Raw genomic sequence first — 16,930 nt, forward strand, 5'->3', positions numbered from 1 at the left:
TGTCGAGAAACATATCGTACCAACTAATAAATACTGTTTTTAATTTTTATAATTAAATGTTGACATATCAAACTTAGAAATAGCACAATTCTATAAAATTTTTTATTTTCAAATTTATGTAACATATTATACTAAGCCACATCATTTGTTAAGTTTGCTTTTATAAATCTAGTACTTTTCTTTTCCTTTAGTCAATAAAAACTAAAAAGTAATGGAAAATGCTATATACAACCTCATTCATAACCGTATTTGACAAATTTTAATAAAAATAAATAAATTTCTTAAATAATAGTGACTTTTATTAATGGTTGCCAACTATAATTGTAAAGTAATTAAATAAAAACCAAAAAAAATTGATGAAAGGTTGTCAAATGTGGGGGTAAGTAGCGTTACCCAAAAGTAAAAGTAACAAATAATTATTTTTATCAACTATTATTCATTATCTTATACTTCACATCTTATAAAAAAAAAATGTAAGTATAGAATATGAGGGTGGATAGTGACTGATGTATATCAAAATACAAAAGTAATATTTTGAATATCACATCTTATTGGTAGGAGTGGAAGTACAACAAATGAATTATTTAGACAACACTTGTAAGTAAGAATAATTTTGTTAACCAAAGTTACAAACTTGACATTTTGAAAATGGTTCTAATAATATTTATTGTGTTTAATTAACACATGAAAATAATTTATGGTGAGATAATATTTTTTTTTAAACTAATCAAAGATGAGAAAAAAGAGATAAAATAATCAAAAGTTTCCAATAAAAGAGAAATCCGTTTATTGGATTTGCTTGTAACCCAAGGATTTCCTGCTAACCTAATGCTTTCCTTTTATTTTTCATGTTTGCTGTTTATGCTTGTGTGTGTCTATATATATATATATAAATATATAGTTATATATATATAGTACAGCCTCTTTTTGGTTCATTGCTGTGTCTTAAACACAACAAGAAACATGAACGGCGTGGCTGCTGTCGGGGGAGGAGGAGGAGGTGGTAGGGTTTCGACGTCGATCCCTTCCCACGTGCGGAGGACGATCCATGACATCAGGGAGATCACGGGCAAGCAGCACAGCGACGATGAAATCTACGCCGTGCTCAAGGAGTGCTCCATGGATCCCGATGAGACCGCCCAGAAGCTCCTTTATTTAGGTATACATGCCATGCTTTTTCCATCCATTTACCTTCCCTGCATTAGGTTTTTGTTGCGCTTTAGCTCATTCTCTATGCACTAGATTTTTGCTTACATGTATGTGTATTCGTTTATTTCTTTTTCTGGGGGAGGGGGTAGGGCGGAGGTTCTTGTTCTGCGGTTTTGATCGGTGGATTTTTCCTGGGTTTGCGTGTTATTTTAGAAGTTTTGTTTGCTGGCTGAGAAAAAGGGAAAATTGTAGTCTTTAGAGAACACAGCAAAACAACTGCTTAATAATAATCCGGAACTAGTAGAAGTTTCATTATTATCAGCTTTTGTTTTCATTGCTGTTATTGATTTGTTTTGTGCTTGGTTGCGAAGAAACTGAGGGTAAAAGTAATTCTTTTATTTATTTTTTAAATAAATTTTCTTCTGTTTTTTTTTTTTTTTTATTATTATTCCGTTTACAGTTTCTCATCGTCCAATTCTGTGCAATATCTAATGAGTGGTATCCTCACTTAAATGAAAAAGTAAAAATAAATAATTAAACAGTGACATGTATTAAATTGGTGGTATGTGTTGTTTTGGTTGGCAGATACATTCCATGAGGTGAAAAGGAGACGTGATCGTAGGAAAGAGGTAACATATCATTGTCCTTGTCCACTGGCTAAAGTAATTTTCCCACAAGTTCCCTGATAAATGTCTCACTTAACCTTGTGTTTCTGGAAGTTTATGCTCTAAGATGCAACTCACTGCGGTGGAATAAATTGATTCTTCTTCTTCTTTTTTGCTTACTGTATCAAGCTTGCTAGATGAATTTATTCATTAGAGCCTGTGATATTGCAGAATTTGAGCAACAGAAAATCTGAAGGTTCTAGGTTCATGCAGGGGAGATTGGCTAGGGTGGTCAAGGTACTCTTTTAATATATTTTGGCAAATTTTTACTTTGCATGGCTGGATAAAGATTAGATAAATGCTTTGTCTACAAAGAAATCTTACAAAAGTAGACTTACAATTTACAAAATGGTGGCTTGATGTGGTATGTCAGATTATAAAACTTAATTTATTGTAAAGTAGATTTTGACATCTCACGTTGTGCCACATTAGTTTGTAAGTTTGTTTTTGTAATGGGTAGTGCCAATATGCCCCCTCAATTTGTCCACTTGGTGTGCCCCCTAGTGCAAATTGTACCTTTTTTTTTTTATTTCAAACATTTTTAAAACATGTTTAAAGATTTAAAAAAAAAATACCAATACACTAATAGTCACTTCCTTAATCATTAAGCAAATTTAAAAAAAAAAATTAAATACATGAACGGTCAAAATGAGGGGGCATACTAGCATTTCTTTTGTAATATCCCTTTGTAGGTGTAGCACTACTCTTTCTATACTTACTGTATAGTAGTTTATGGTGCTGAAGTTTGGGGCCCCATTCTTTTTCGCTATTATGTGAATGGAGATCCTTATTTTAGTTTCTGAGTTGTGCAACTAAGAATTTAGTACATTGGCTTGTCTGTGCCCAAAATGTTATCCGTTTAAAACTTAGTGGCATATTATCCTTCTAATGTAGTGAAATAGCTATGATCAAGACAGCATGGATATTTGTTGATTAAATTGTTGTCTCTATGTGCAATTACTTCAAACAACTTAAGCTATTGCACACTTTTAAAACCCCTGCTGTTTTTTGTCCTATTGTTTTCATTTATAGATACAGATATTATATTGCTTCTGGGTTACTTTTTTTGTTACTTATATCTCACTTCGTCTTACGAATGGCTTTTGTCAGATTATAGTGGTGGAAGGAATGTGGCTGCTAGAGAGGAAAATGGTGACAGTCACAACACAGAGAGAGGACGTTCTATGCCCTCTGCTTTCTCGGTTGCACAGAAAACAGGAAAAAATGCAGCTCCTCTCCTAAAAAAGTATATTTTTTTCACTATTGCTTTTTTTTTTTCTTAATTTTATTGTTTTAGTTACTCATACACAGCGTTTTGTGTTTTATCTAATTCTAGTATTGGAACATTCTTATATACTGATCAAAAATCTAATTCTAGTATTTTTTTGATAAGTAAAAATATTATATATATTAAAGGAGCAACCAAGTACACTGAATGTATACAAGAGAACACCTTGCCCATAATAGAAAACCCCTAATAACCCAAAAAGCCCGTGAAAAACAACCAAAAATACACCAAACCCAACCCCAACCCCTTGGAACTATATATAGCCTTTTTAAATTTACAATACAGTTTTTTTATCATTTACAGATCTTCAACTGTCATACCAAATGGACCCAGAAGTCTGTCAGATGGCAATTCACATAATGGAATTTCCTCCCACTCATCTGTGGGTGGTCTTACCAACGTCCCTAAAGATAGTTCAGCAGTTGATGTGAACAAATTGGGGGGTGCACAACCAAAATATGCTGCTGTTGCAGCCATTTCTCCCACTGGCCCTGCAGAAGTAGTTAAGCAAGCAAAGTCTACATCAGATTCTGACCAACTGTCACCTTCTGCTGCTCCAGTAACCGTGTCCAGTGCCTGTTCCTCTGTTTTAGATCCAGTTCTGACGCCAGCTCTCTCCCAGCATCCGAGTGCCGTATATGCAACTGAACACGTAGGGAGCCAAAGGCTAGCTGCTGAACCAAATCATCTTCAAGGAAAAAAAGATGTTCCCCAAGATGTTAGTGACTTAGAGTTGCCTAAGAATGAAAAAACAGCCTCCCGGGATGTGAGCTCCATCCACGAAAAAGAGTCATCGGAGAAGTCCAGGGCAGTTCAAACAAATATTGTTTCTCAGTCATTTCTACCTTCTTCAGTATCAGACAATTCTTTGGCCATTAGCTCTTCTTCAGATTCTGCTAGCCGCTCAACACAAGAGTCTGATGTTCCCGAAGGAGGTATTAATTAGCTGGTAGAATTATTTTTTTGGTTTCATTTTAATGGTTCTTTGAGTCCTCCAAATTTGTTAAGTATTAATGACTTGTCAAAAAAATTGTAAAGCATTAATTTTTGGTTGCTTTTTTTGCTCTCTAATGAAGATTTCTTGTTTAATTTTGGTTACTTTCGTACTTGTTATTGTTTCTGAAACAGTGATCTCATCCAAAGTTGCAACTACTATAGTTGAAGTCATCTCTCCATCACCCAATGAGTTGAATGTTAATTTCAGGCCACGTGTTACTTTTCCAAATCATTTTTGGGTCTCTGAAGCACTGAAGAATGGATTAACTTTTGGGAACTTTGATTCTAATGCTGGATTAAATATAGAATCTGTTGGTGGAATTGGTGGTGGCAATAACTCATCTTCTGCTGTTGAGTCTTCTCAGGGGATTTATGAAATTGCCAAGGAACCTTCTAGGTTGGTGAATGTTTATTTCTTTTAGCTTAATTTTAGTCATTTCAATTTTGGAGTGGACTCTGATTTCTCTCTCTACTGTTTGTGGATGGTCTTGCACAAGAACATCAATGTGTAGATAGTTGTCAATTATGACCATGTGGATTTGCCTTTCTTACTTTTATTTTCTTTTTCTTTTTTTTTTTTTTTTGGGGGGGGGGGGTGTCAGGTTATTGTGGTTTGCTTTTCGTTTCATTTATATAAATAAATATTAATGCTACATGCTACTGTTCCACTTTCATCCCACTTTATAAATGCAATACTTTTCATCACCCTTAGATCATCTCTTATCTTTCAAAAAATAAAAATAAAGGTTGATGGGCAATGCTCGATAAATAAAAGAATTCTGGCTTTTTCTTTCTTGAAAAATTTGAACTAACCATTATTGTTCCTATCAAAAAAGGAAAAAGAAAACTTGAACTAAGCATGGTATGTTATATCTACATGCAGCAATCAAATTGTATCCTCAAATGCACATGATAATTTTCCTGATCACAAAGAATCTCTCCCTCAGCCTGTTCTTGAAAAGGTAAATCCTTCAGAATCCAATGTGGCTAGTGCGGGCTCAAAAGATGACGAGTTGAAGCAGGAAATATCGTCGCCTCCAGAAGGTGCAAACCCAACTGTTCAAAATGCACCAAACTACAATCTTGGTTTAGTGTCGACCATGCTAGGGAGCCAACTTGTGCACTTTGGAGGATCTGAATCTCAGGCTCAGGAAACATCTCGTTATTCAAACTTGGCAAGTTCCTGCTGCTCACTGTCATTCTTATATCCCTTTTTTCATGTTAATCTGTTTGTTCCTGATAGTTGTTTGAATATACTACCGATAAAAAAAAAAAGATGTTGAATATACTCTACTTGTAAAAAAAAAAAGTTGTTTTAATATCTCACTTTTTGTTGGTTCTGTTCAAACAATTCAGATTTTTATTGTACGCTAGTTAACATATGAAAAAACTGGGCCTTGCTTCATATTGTAGTTTTGCACACTTGCAATTTTTGTTTCTCCAATTTTTTGCATTTGTCATTTGTATTCATTGATTTAGAGTGCCCTGAAAATTCTACTTTGGGCAGATCACTATTGCCAATCAATTTGTGGAAGTTTTCTTTTAATTTTTTTATCTATTGGGAACAATGTCAATTTGTCAAACTCGATCCTAATTTATGTACAAGACAGGCTGGCATCTCTCTAGATTGGCAGTTGCATAGCATCCCCACCATGAGTGAGATTTTATATTTTAATGCACAATTCGTGAGATATGTAAGAATCATCTTGTTGAGACTGATGGTTTTATATGGAATCCTACTAAATGGGCAAAGATTTTTCTTGTATACAGCTGCACAGAATTATAGGTCATCATAATTTGCTTTTATTTTCAGGTTGTTATTGTTTTTGTATTCTTGCTGAAATTTAGATGTTATTGTATGCTTCTGATTGATTCTATGTTGTATTGTAGAGTGCAAATTCTCTGGCTTTGTCTAGTCGTACTCCAACTCCACCTCTTCAGAGCTCTGTGATTCCACAGTCGGTTCCTGTTTTAAGGCAGCCTTATCCTCCTAACTTCATTCCGTATGGCCATTACTACCATCCATTTTATATGCCACATTTACACCAATATTTAAGCCACATTGGGTTTCCCCAGCAGCCTTCTACTGCCAATGTGTATCTAAGTCCAGCACCTGCTGCTCACGCTGGAGTTAAATCGTCTCTGCCTCAATTGAAGCCTGAAGCTAATGCAGGTAACCCAAATCATATTGGACTTTCATTTGGTGGTTCATTCATACCTCCCCCTGTTGGTTACGGTCCTGGTTCAGCAGTGACCTCTGGAAGCTCAGCTGGTATTGAGGATCTTGCAACATCTCAATTGAAGGAAAATCATATCTACACGACTGGGCCACTGGTTGGTTTTCTTTAATTCTTTCTCAACCCCTCTTTTTGTTCAACTTAAAATTTTTTGTTGAGGCTTGTAAGCTCAACTGTTTTCAATTTCTAGTGTGGAATATCCCCATTGTAACCCATCTGGAGATGTGTACCTCATAAACCTTCTTATTTCTTCATACCATGTTTAAAGTTCTCTCTGTTGTATTTTGCAGAGCGAAGTTTCAGCTGTCTGGATTCCGAGCCAAGATATATCCAGCTTACCAGTCAATTCATCATATAACTTCTCCCCTCATGGACAGCATATGTCTTTCTCACCCGCTCAGGCCAGCCATGGTGCCTTTACTGGAATCTATGCGGGGCAGACATTAACTGCTTCTTCAACACTTCTGCAACAGTCACAAGCCTTGGCCGGAGCTGTTGAGACAGGAGGTCCTCCATCTGGTGTTTTTCAGCAGCCTCAACATGCACAGATGAATTGGATTAGTAATTTTTGATCTGGCATGAGGGAGGCTGCATTATAGAAATAGATGATTGATGTCGATAAGTCTGGGAGAGTACGAGAAACAAGCCTGAGTGTAAATATGGAACTTGGCCCAGATCTTTTCGGAAATGATATTTTGTGGAGATAGCTGAGTATAAAGTCTCGTGTACTGATTACACTTTTGACAGGAAGCAGGTGGTGTCCTAGAGTTAGTTTTGTCCTCATTTATTTTTCAGCGTTTTATTTTTGGAGAAGTGCAACGGCTACAGAAATTTTATAAAAATAAATTTACAAATTGACGTAGTTTCATGTGATACGTTAGATCTACTTTACAGTAAAAGTAATTTTACAATCAGATATACCACATCAAGCCATGTCAGTTTGTAAATTTACTTTTGTAAAATCTTTTTGTAACTAACGTATTTCTGTTATTTTTATCAGTGAACAGTTGCTGTTTTATTAGAACTTGTACTTTCTTGAAGAGTTATAGGAAGCTTAGAGGTCAATAAAATAGGTGGAACATCAGTCTTTCTTCTTTTGCCCCCACCTGTATAATTATATTCTGGTCGAGCATAAACCTGTTGGATCATACAATTGCAATTGGTACATGAGAGAATTGACACCTGTGCTTTGTTTTAATTGGCAAACTCGGACGTTTTGATTGCAAGATCGATCTTTCTTGCTTTTCATTTTTACTGCTGCAGTTACAGACGTATTGTATTCTTTGCAATGATAAAAATGTTTCCTGAGAAAGAAATCCCACGACACTTTCATTGAGAACATGGTCTGCATAGAAACGAAGTTGGCATGATCATTGGACTTTGGTTTAGTGATGAGACTGCTGTTGTCTGTACAGAACTTTGACATCCCTTTCAAAGAAAGCTTTGCTTAGTTCACATCTCAGACAACGTTTGTGGTATCTTTGTCATCCAACTCTGAGGTCTCCTCAGTATTGTTTGCTTTTGGTCTTGAAGGAGGTGGTAAGTTAATCTTTGGAAGCTGCTTACTCGAACTTTCACGAGATTCTTGCAAGTTGTATGAAGTATAAACTGACATTCCACAGAGAGCCGCAAAAGCTCCACATATGCTTACAAACCCTGGATCCGAATCAAAAATAAGATACGCTCCAAGTAGTATCACGCAAGTCTTAAATTGCCCTAGAATGACATGAGAAGTTGCTGATGTTGCGCTGCGTAAGATTGAACAGATATTAGGAACTAAGAGAAGTTATCCTTATACTTACATTTACACAAATGCAATCATTATCTGTCTTTTTTTTTATATGATTATTAAGCAAGCCAAGAGGCCAGAGCAGTTGCTACAAGAAAAGCAGTTAAAATTTGTTAGAAGAGGGCAACAGAAGAAAGAGAATTATACTAGGGTATGTATCTCACCCAAGTGCTAAAGCTCCAGACCATTGTAGGAGAAAACCAAGGGCAGCAGATATAAGAATGGTGGCAGTGCTGCTGGGATCCCACTTGAATGATAGTACACCTGGTGGATCCAGCCACGGCATCAGAGCTAGTAAGAAGAAAACTGTAATCGGGGTAGTCTTCCACATCAACCTACACTCAAAAAGAAATTGTTGTTTACAGAGGACTATCTGATATAAATCTTCTTGTCAGGGATAAAAGCCCGGATTGAATTACTACTTACGCAAGAGCAGTCCAATTGCCTTGCTGCTGTAAATTAGACCACAGGATTTTGTTTATGGCGCTTGGGATAATCCATGCAATTGCAATTAAAGAACCAAATAAGTTGAACTCCAAATCTGTCACAGTTGCTACTGCCACACCTGCAGAGACAATAGCCAGGGCCAAAACCTGCACAAACATGGACTTTCTGATGACTTGCATGAAACTAGCAAGTCATGATTTTAATCCCGATAAGTATGAAAGCGACAGGGAGAAAATATGCGACAATTTTTCGCCTACCTTATTTAAAGAGATGGTTTTCCTGAAAAGGATGAACTCTGCAAGAACAATGGTAGGAGTAACAGCAATTTTAGCCATTTGGTAGAAACCGACACTGCCCATGAGTTGAAGAGTGAGGACACAAAACTCAAAAGACATAGATCAATAGGAATTTATTATAAAGACGTAGAATATTGGATTAGAACCTGTTATGTTTTAGGCTGGTATTGGCAAGGCCAGAGGCAAAAGCCATGACAGCACCCAACGAGAAGAGAGAAGAAAAGGGAGTAGTTTTAGATGGTGGGGAGACTGGGAGCAGTGAGAATGCCTTAAAAATGGCAAGTAGAAGCCATGCTGTAGCGTAATGGATTAATGTAAGAAAAATTGGGAAGTTAAATCCTACTTTCCCCATCACCTGTAAGAACATACAAAAACTAAATGTTAAGCTCTAGACTTGATCTTGTATATGCCAGACAGATTAAAGGAGTAAATTTTAACCACCACCCACCCCTTCCCAAAAAAAAAAAAAAAAACAGTCATCTAAAACTATCAGCTATTAGCTCAAATCCAAGCCAAAAACCTGTGTGACTTGCTTACTCCTTACAAGCATAAACTACCAAAAAAAGAAGAGAAAGAAAAGGGACGGACTAATTTGTTTGCCAGAATGATGCCTACAGCAACCATGAAATTAAAGGTCAATGCCACCACTGGCCCACAAAACCGTTGCTGTTGGCGCTTCGCACTTTCGGAGGTTCGTAGCTCATTGTAGAGAGAACTTCTGAGATCTTCCAGTGCTCGACCTGATAATTTGGAGTAAGAGAAGTAGAATGAATTCTAGATCAAAAGAATTCAAACAACAGTATACATTCATGATAAAAGATCCACATTGTGGAGAACTCCTTGGTGGTGATAGATAAGTGGCTACAGATAATAATAGTTCATACCTCAGAAAAGAATGAAACCTAATGGAAGTACCTTGTTTGGAAACATGAATTACTAATTAATGTTCGTCATGTCTCAGAGGTAATAGTAGTTCATATCTCTGAAACTGCATGATCGTTTTAGAAACTGAGGTTAGAGAAATTGTGATTGCCTAACATATACTATAATTTTCAGGGCATGTGAGACTCTCTCATTGCTGAAATCACACAATACTAAAGAGCATCAAGCCAAGATTTAAAATTAACCATAACCAAGGACAAATATCACATTGATTGAAGCAGTTTGATGAAAAATGGAAGAAAAGGAAAATGTCATTGACATTCAACTAAACTAACAAATAAGCCCGTTTATTGACTATATCATATACCAACCCATGCATCTACTTGAATTGATTTGAGTAGCAAACACAAATCACAACGATGATGAAGGAGGAATACACAAAAGAACAGGAACAATAAAGAATTTTGCGGGGATTGAAACATCTTAATTACATGCAGGAAATTGAAACTTAAAAAGAGAGAATGAGATTAATGCAGCACAGAGATTCATTCTTTCAATAAAACCTGCTTCTCCTGCATCACTGTCTTTCCGTTTGATGAACTTTCTGGCAGCTCTCCCAAACAAAGAATCGAAGAACCCCATAACAACCCGACAAAAGCATATGTGGGATCACATATTATTTAAAAAGCTGCAGTAATAATCATCATTATGTATACACACTACTACACTACAAAACAAGAAGCTGGATGTTTTGTTGAGGTTGCAAGTGTATATATATAGATGCCAAGTCCTATATAAAGTTCTACCAACAGTAGTAGTTAATTATATATTTTGGACGAGATTTGAAAATCCAGCTCTATTGTGGGAGCGAATGATGTAATAATGTTATGCCACGTGTTTTTTTTTTCTCCTTTCAATACCAGGAGTATATATAGGTGGGTGAGGATAGCATTCCCAATACAATACTAGGTAGGATGTGCATGGATTTGCGGAGAAGTTAAGAAATATTAATTTACGTAATGAAGAAAGAGTCAATACATGAGCCTACATGATCGTTCAGTACTGTTTTTTATGTACATGACAAGCAAGATTTGAAAAATTGTCCATGTATATTTCATGCCGCGTCCCTATTTTATTTTATTTATTTATTTTGCACTATTATTATTATTAACTTTTATGAAAGTCCTAAACAAGGTTTGAATAGTTTTTTAATTAAATAGTGTAGAATTTACTATCGGAATATTCTTCACATCTGGAGGCCCATAATTTTATTTTTTGTTATTTTTCTCGATACACTATCTTGAACATGTTCAAACATTCTGATCCTTACAAAGCACTTATGGGTCTTCTTGTGAGGATTAAAAAAAAAAAAAAAAAACTTGTTTTGAGAATGGAGTAATTGAATTTGAGTGAGATAAGAAAATTTCTAGATATAAGTCCCATAAAATTATATTTTTTAAATGGTGTGTAAGAGTAGAGTTTCTATACAGCACGACTCGTAAAATAATTTTGTGATGAAGAATTAGATTAACGTTTACTTTAAAATACAAAGGTCGATTCATATCTTAGGATGATGACGATGATAATGAAATATACACACACAATAATACTACGTTGTATTATTTTTTTGAAAAAGAAAAAAAGGGTGGTTGCTGCTAACTTGCTGCTATCACAAGAAAGTAAAGTCGACAGACATATGAAAGTGAGTTGCTGCCATCCCAAGAATTGAATTGAAGTTTTAACAGGTAACTGGCAAAGTTGTTGGTGTTGTTGTACTTGTGTCCCCCACATGAGCCAGAGCCAAGGGAAGGTTAGGTGCTACGCCAATCAATGATAGGAACCCTCTCAAGTTTGACGGTTCACTTTTCTTTTGCCTGCATTTGGTTAAGCTGCAAAAGATCCATCCTGTGCGCTCATAAATAAACTCTAATTCCAAATCATTAATTTGTAAAAGCTCTGTTTCGGGAAACATCAACGATTGAAAATGTGCATGCGATGGTTGAACTACTTGTCGTTCCTGTACTTTGGCTTCGGGAGTTAACACTTCTCCTGAATGGTGGGAAGAATTAACAAATGCTCTACCGGTTGTGTGCCTACCTTTTGCCTGGCTAGAAAAAATTAAACTGATGCAATCTCTGAACAGATGGGTACGTTTCATTTCTTGTCTCAAAATAATATCATTAACCTAATTGAATTGAGATCATAAAATATTATTAAAATATTATTTTTTAATATTATTATTATTTTAAAATTTAAAAATTTAAAAAATTAAATTATTTATTATATTTATGTTAAAATTTAAAAAAATTATAATAATGAGTTGAAATAAATTTGATAACCAAACATACCCGTAGCAGATAGGTGTAGTACGTTTCTTAATGTATGTTTAAAATGGATGTCGGAGAGAACTTAATTCAAAGGCAAATCACTTACAAAGGTCGTTTATATATCAAACAAATCAAAAAGATCAAACTCTAGTCAGGATAGAGATTAAATTCCATAATTCAGTTCTGAATCCTGATGAAAACCAAATCCATGTCCAGCATAGCTATTTACTACATTCTAGTACACATATAATCATTGCACATCAGAGGTTTCTTTCGAAGATTACTTCGGCTTCTGGGCTCAAGATTTAAATAACAAGCTATTTCATGTACTTATGCAGGAATTTCCTGTGGAAGTCATTCCTGATGGTGTCATTAATGAAGCGCTTAGGAGCTTTGGTTTCACCACGAGCCTGATTCTTAAACACCACATCGTCATCCCATCTAAGCCAATGAATGAACGCAAAACATTGTATTACCACAGGATTCGAGTGACAACTAAAAATTATAGAGCAGTGGAGAGTAGGATCCTCTCAGCTACTGACCTTCTTTTCACGTTAAAAGATGTTGGGTTATTGAGCAGTGGGTTTCCTCGGAGAAGCTCTGCTTCCTTGACTTTAAGCTCTTCCTCCCGCTCTTGTCGCTCCTACAGATGCACAAAGCATTGTTATGCTACTGTAGCAAAAGTCACTGATACATAATGGTGATGAGTTTGCAGACAGAATAATTCCGTTTTGGGGCATAGACATACAACTTCAAACAAAAAAAAATTCACACGCTCACGGTGATACGTTTAAGAGTTTGAAAAAATGACCCAGAAAACAGTAAATATCATTCCCTTTGTTTTGGCCAGCAATCAAATAACATCCTCACAACCAAATTTTATACAGCCAAGTCATGGCCTCCAATAAGTAGTGTTCAAACCTATCCTAGCTTATGTAAGTAGACTACAGAACCCCCTAAATAAAGTAGCACATGTTACACACCTTCCGTAGTTTCTCCTCTGCTCTTTCCTTCCTTATTTGCTCAAGCTCAAGTATCAAAGCCGCTTCATCATCGTCACTTTCATCACTAGCACAGCAGATAATATGTATTAAGAAATAGTGGAATCCAGGGTGTGCCATTCCAGATGCTAAAACTTTTTTTCATTTTCTTCTCTTTTGCCAAAGAGAAAAGAAAATAATATTGTTTGAAAAAAGAAATGTGCCCACAATTCTTAGAAAAAAAAGAAAACTCCAAAAGTTGCCTGTAAACTATACATATTAGTACTGATCCGAAGAAAATAGCAACCAAGCTCCCCCATCCCCAAAAAGCACTGACCAGGAAGAAATTGTACTTGCAAATGCTCAAGAACAAGGTAAAAAATAAATATACAAACAGACAGCACAGAGGCAACCATTGGGAGGTTAGAGGTATTGCCACTGGAGTTCCTAGAAACCAAAACTAGAACCCCAGCAGAAGCTGAGAACCAGCAACAATAAAGTTACTTTCCCCTGCTGAAGCACTTCATAAGTTGGAATATTTTATTCAATTCAAAAGGCCCATCATTTAGATATCACATAGGAAGCATGCCTTCTTAGAACATCCAAACTTAATGGAAGAAAGCAACATAGCGATCAAAAGTAGACTATTGTCTCTGTTGCACATGTGAATATCTGTCAAGTGTAATAACCTCTCATTGTCACTTTTTACTTCCACATCAGAATCATCTGCATCTACGCTACGTGGAGCAATACGATCTTCAGTGTCCCTCTTATTCCCTGTAATTTCATTGTTAAAAGACCATGTAATTATATTAGACACAGTAAATTGATGCACACATCAGGTGAGCCAGTAAATTCACCTTCCAATAGGAGATGGCTTCCTCTCCTGCGATCCCTCTCATCTACAACAACATACAATTCAATTAAACTGAAAGGCAAAATGCTAGCAAGTACATTCCTGATGCAATTCGTGAGTGAGGTAAATTCAATAAATTCACAATAAGAAGTTGCAGGATAACAAAAAGTTGGAAGATATTCTTTTCTCCCCTTTTCCTTTCTTACCAATGTAGGACTTATCCTTTGATGAGAAATGCCTACGCTCACGGTCTTCAAGCTCGTCACGGAGGTTTCTCTTCTGCAATTCATCCTGGGTGTCTTGCCCTTCCTTTCTGGAGGTGCATACAACAGTCAGAGAAAGTTCCCACACAGGCATGAAAAAATATGCACTTGCACACATGAATGAAAAGAAACTGCGGGATTGGACCAAGAACATAGACAAAGAATGGTATTCCATTCCGAGTAATGCTAGGTACAAGCCCCACACAAGCCCTTTGTAAAAAAGTAGGTCCCACTAAATACTAATAGGTTTTTTTACACTTTTTGAGGTGGGGTCCACTTTTTTACAAAGGGGTTGCAGGGGCCTTGTCTATTTGGGCCTTGTACAAATCATTTTTTTGATAAGTCATTTCACATTCCAGAATATAACTTCATATGTACTGAATATACAGACACGACGTTTGAAATGCAGATGGATGAGCAGGTAATAATTATAAACATATCACCCTCAAATACAAATGTAAGAACTTAAAATCTTGAACCATCCACAATCCCAAAGAAAATAAGAGAAACAAAAATTAAAAGGTAAAAGAAAAGGCACTTCAGACCCCGTTCCTGTCCCTTTTTTGAAGTTATACAACAGTTCCTGAATTTCCTGGGCTAACCATATTCTTCCCTTTAAGATCCTTTTACAGCTAATAATTCTTTCTATCACAACTTTGAATTCGCGTTAGGAGTTTAAAATCCACATTGAGTCTCCATTCAATGATTAAAGGAGCCAGATTTCCTGAATACGAAGTAAAATCCTAGTGCCAACAAACACAAAACTACCCCCGAGAGAGGGAGAGGGAAAGGGAAGCTAGAATCACGGGAACCATTAAAAATAGGACCATCCAAATTGAAGACATGCTCAAGCACACTAAATAGAATGTATACTCACGTTACAGACATAAACTCCCCAAGATAGAGGTATCTAGCACAAAAGCACACAATTCGAGAAAAGTCCACCTGGGTTTTAATGTTGTATGGGCTGCAAGGTCCCTTGATGAGTACTTCTGGGATGGACCAAATATTCGAGTACCGCCTTGCTCATTACCGCCTTTTGCAGGCGCCCAAGTGGGTCGGGCTGCAGTCGTCATCTCCTCGCAATTCTCTCACGTATATCTATCAAATCACAAGACCAGGTATTATGCTCAAAGTTACAAAGAAATCCATTCAAAATTTTCATATCTACCTCTATTAAATAAGTACGAATCCAGAGTGAACAGTGAATTTTCGTCCATTATTTTTTTCCTGCTTTGCCCCTGGTTTTATGACGAAATTCCATTTTGGTTATTTTTCTACCGACTGACTTTTTGGTCTTTCTACATTTATATGGTTCTATCTGTTTTGTACTTATTTGATTTTAACCTTCCAGAAACCGTTTCCTTCATCTTCTTCGTCTCTTCATTTTCTACTCCTCACTTTTCCACACAAACCTTTCGATGGGCTTCTAATTGATTCTCCTTCTTCTCAATCTCGGCATCTCCTGGGTACGCTTTTTTTTCCTCTCTCTGATTGCAGGATGTCTTAATTCTTGCAGAATAATTAACTTCATCATACGCATATGCATGAGACCAAAATCAAACCGACACAGATTCTGTTCGAATTTGTGCAAGTTCAGCAAAAAAATGATACCCATATAGACGAAAGCAAGGCAGATCCAAACACAATCCCTTGAGATTTCTACAAATTCACTAAATAAATCATACCCATATACACGAAAGGAAACCGAATCCAAAAAAAATCTAATACGTGTAGATCTAACGAAGAGAAAAAAATTTCCTCAGCCACTATAGAAATGAACACTCGGATTTGTACAAAACGAAAGCTAAACACAATCTGTTCAAGTTTCTAAAGATTCACAAAAAAAATCATACCCATATACACGATCTGACGGCAACCAACGGAGGGTGGGTATGAGTAAAAAAAACCCAAACACAAACCAAACCCAAACAGAATCTGTGAGATGTTGGAATTTCTACAAGTTGAGAAAAAAAATCATACCGATGTACACGAGAACAAGAAAATAAGCAATTCCTCAGATGATTACAGCAACAGAGAGTAGGGAGATCTCAAAAGACCCTTACACTCAGACCCAATGGCTGTCGTTTTCGTCGTCTCTGTTGAAATCACACGCTGTTTTGTGTGATTTTCTGGAAGCTTACGGTTGCTCTTGGTGGAAAGCTGATGGAACAGAGAAAAGGGAGGAGAGATTGGGACTGAGTGACAGCGAGAGAAAAAATGAGATGGAGGCCGAACAGAGGGTTTCTGAGACCGAGATACACCGATGGAGGAAGAGCGTGGCGGCTTTTGTTAGTGGAACCTCGGCGAGCCGGCGACGCGAGGAGAGAAGAGGCAGCGTTGTTCACTAACGGAGAGGAGGGGGGGGAGAGAGAGAGAGAGATGGTGAGAAAATACAGAGAGACAAAGTTTTTAGGGTTTGGTGGTTAACGATGTCGTGTGGAAATTGGGGGGGGGGGGGGGGGGGGGGGGGGGGGGGGGGGGGGGTGTAGAGAGGGTTGAGTAAAATTGGGGAGAGAGGGTTGAGCTTCAATTTTAATTTCTTGGACTTTGAGAAATAGATAATGCCAGAAGAGAATAGTTTATAGTCGGTGTCTCCTATAAGTGCTTTTTATCGGATCAAATGGGAACGTGTCACATAAGGGTCGATGAAAAATCCAATTCTTCGCGTTGTAGGGCAGAACCCCCCCGACCCCCCTCTCTCCTTTCGTCCCTCTCCTTCTCTCTCCTTCACAAAATTCTTAATCCAAAATTA

At 36.8% G+C, this 16,930-nt stretch overlaps 3 protein-coding genes across 4 annotated transcripts; 1 reads left to right on the forward strand and 2 right to left on the reverse strand.

Annotated features, from left to right (window-relative positions):
• The first annotated feature begins 896 nt into the window (after nucleotides 1-896).
• LOC121236716 (GBF-interacting protein 1) lies at nucleotides 897-7,249 on the forward strand. The gene is made up of 9 exons (XM_041133145.1): nucleotides 897-1,159; nucleotides 1,735-1,778; nucleotides 1,986-2,051; nucleotides 2,925-3,055; nucleotides 3,388-4,037; nucleotides 4,231-4,495; nucleotides 4,982-5,273; nucleotides 5,989-6,432; nucleotides 6,626-7,249. The coding sequence occupies exons 1-9, from the start codon at nucleotides 964-966 to the stop codon at nucleotides 6,905-6,907; spliced, it is 2,370 nt and encodes a 789-aa protein (XP_040989079.1). The 5' UTR covers nucleotides 897-963; the 3' UTR covers nucleotides 6,908-7,249.
• Nucleotides 7,250-7,396: 147 nt separating this feature from the next.
• On the reverse strand, nucleotides 7,397-10,637 carry LOC121237194 (nucleotide-sugar uncharacterized transporter 2). 2 transcript variants are annotated; one of them, XM_041133815.1, is made up of 8 exons: nucleotides 10,313-10,633; nucleotides 9,783-9,855; nucleotides 9,456-9,607; nucleotides 9,014-9,222; nucleotides 8,829-8,922; nucleotides 8,551-8,717; nucleotides 8,289-8,459; nucleotides 7,397-8,083 (listed from the first exon to the last, which is right to left on the reverse strand). In XM_041133815.1, the coding sequence occupies exons 3-8, from the start codon at nucleotides 9,489-9,491 to the stop codon at nucleotides 7,795-7,797; spliced, it is 966 nt and encodes a 321-aa protein (XP_040989749.1). In that variant the 5' UTR covers nucleotides 9,492-9,607; nucleotides 9,783-9,855; nucleotides 10,313-10,633; the 3' UTR covers nucleotides 7,397-7,794. The 2 variants fall into 2 exon arrangements, with proteins under 2 accessions (XP_040989749.1, XP_040989748.1); XM_041133814.1 differs by lacking the exon at nucleotides 9,783-9,855 and having other exon boundaries at nucleotides 10,313-10,637.
• Nucleotides 10,638-12,178: 1,541 nt separating this feature from the next.
• LOC121237286 (protein CWC15 homolog) lies at nucleotides 12,179-16,609 on the reverse strand. Its single transcript, XM_041133967.1, has 8 exons — nucleotides 16,242-16,609; nucleotides 15,121-15,276; nucleotides 14,119-14,225; nucleotides 13,917-13,958; nucleotides 13,746-13,833; nucleotides 13,060-13,144; nucleotides 12,619-12,719; nucleotides 12,179-12,517 (listed from the first exon to the last, which is right to left on the reverse strand). The coding sequence occupies exons 2-8, from the start codon at nucleotides 15,249-15,251 to the stop codon at nucleotides 12,394-12,396; spliced, it is 678 nt and encodes a 225-aa protein (XP_040989901.1). The 5' UTR covers nucleotides 15,252-15,276; nucleotides 16,242-16,609; the 3' UTR covers nucleotides 12,179-12,393.
• Between the last annotated feature and the right edge of the window lie 321 nt (nucleotides 16,610-16,930).

This window comes from Juglans microcarpa x Juglans regia, chromosome 6S, assembly GCF_004785595.1.
Source record: "Juglans microcarpa x Juglans regia isolate MS1-56 chromosome 6S, Jm3101_v1.0, whole genome shotgun sequence".
Lineage (NCBI taxonomy): Eukaryota > Viridiplantae > Streptophyta > Magnoliopsida > Fagales > Juglandaceae > Juglans > Juglans microcarpa x Juglans regia.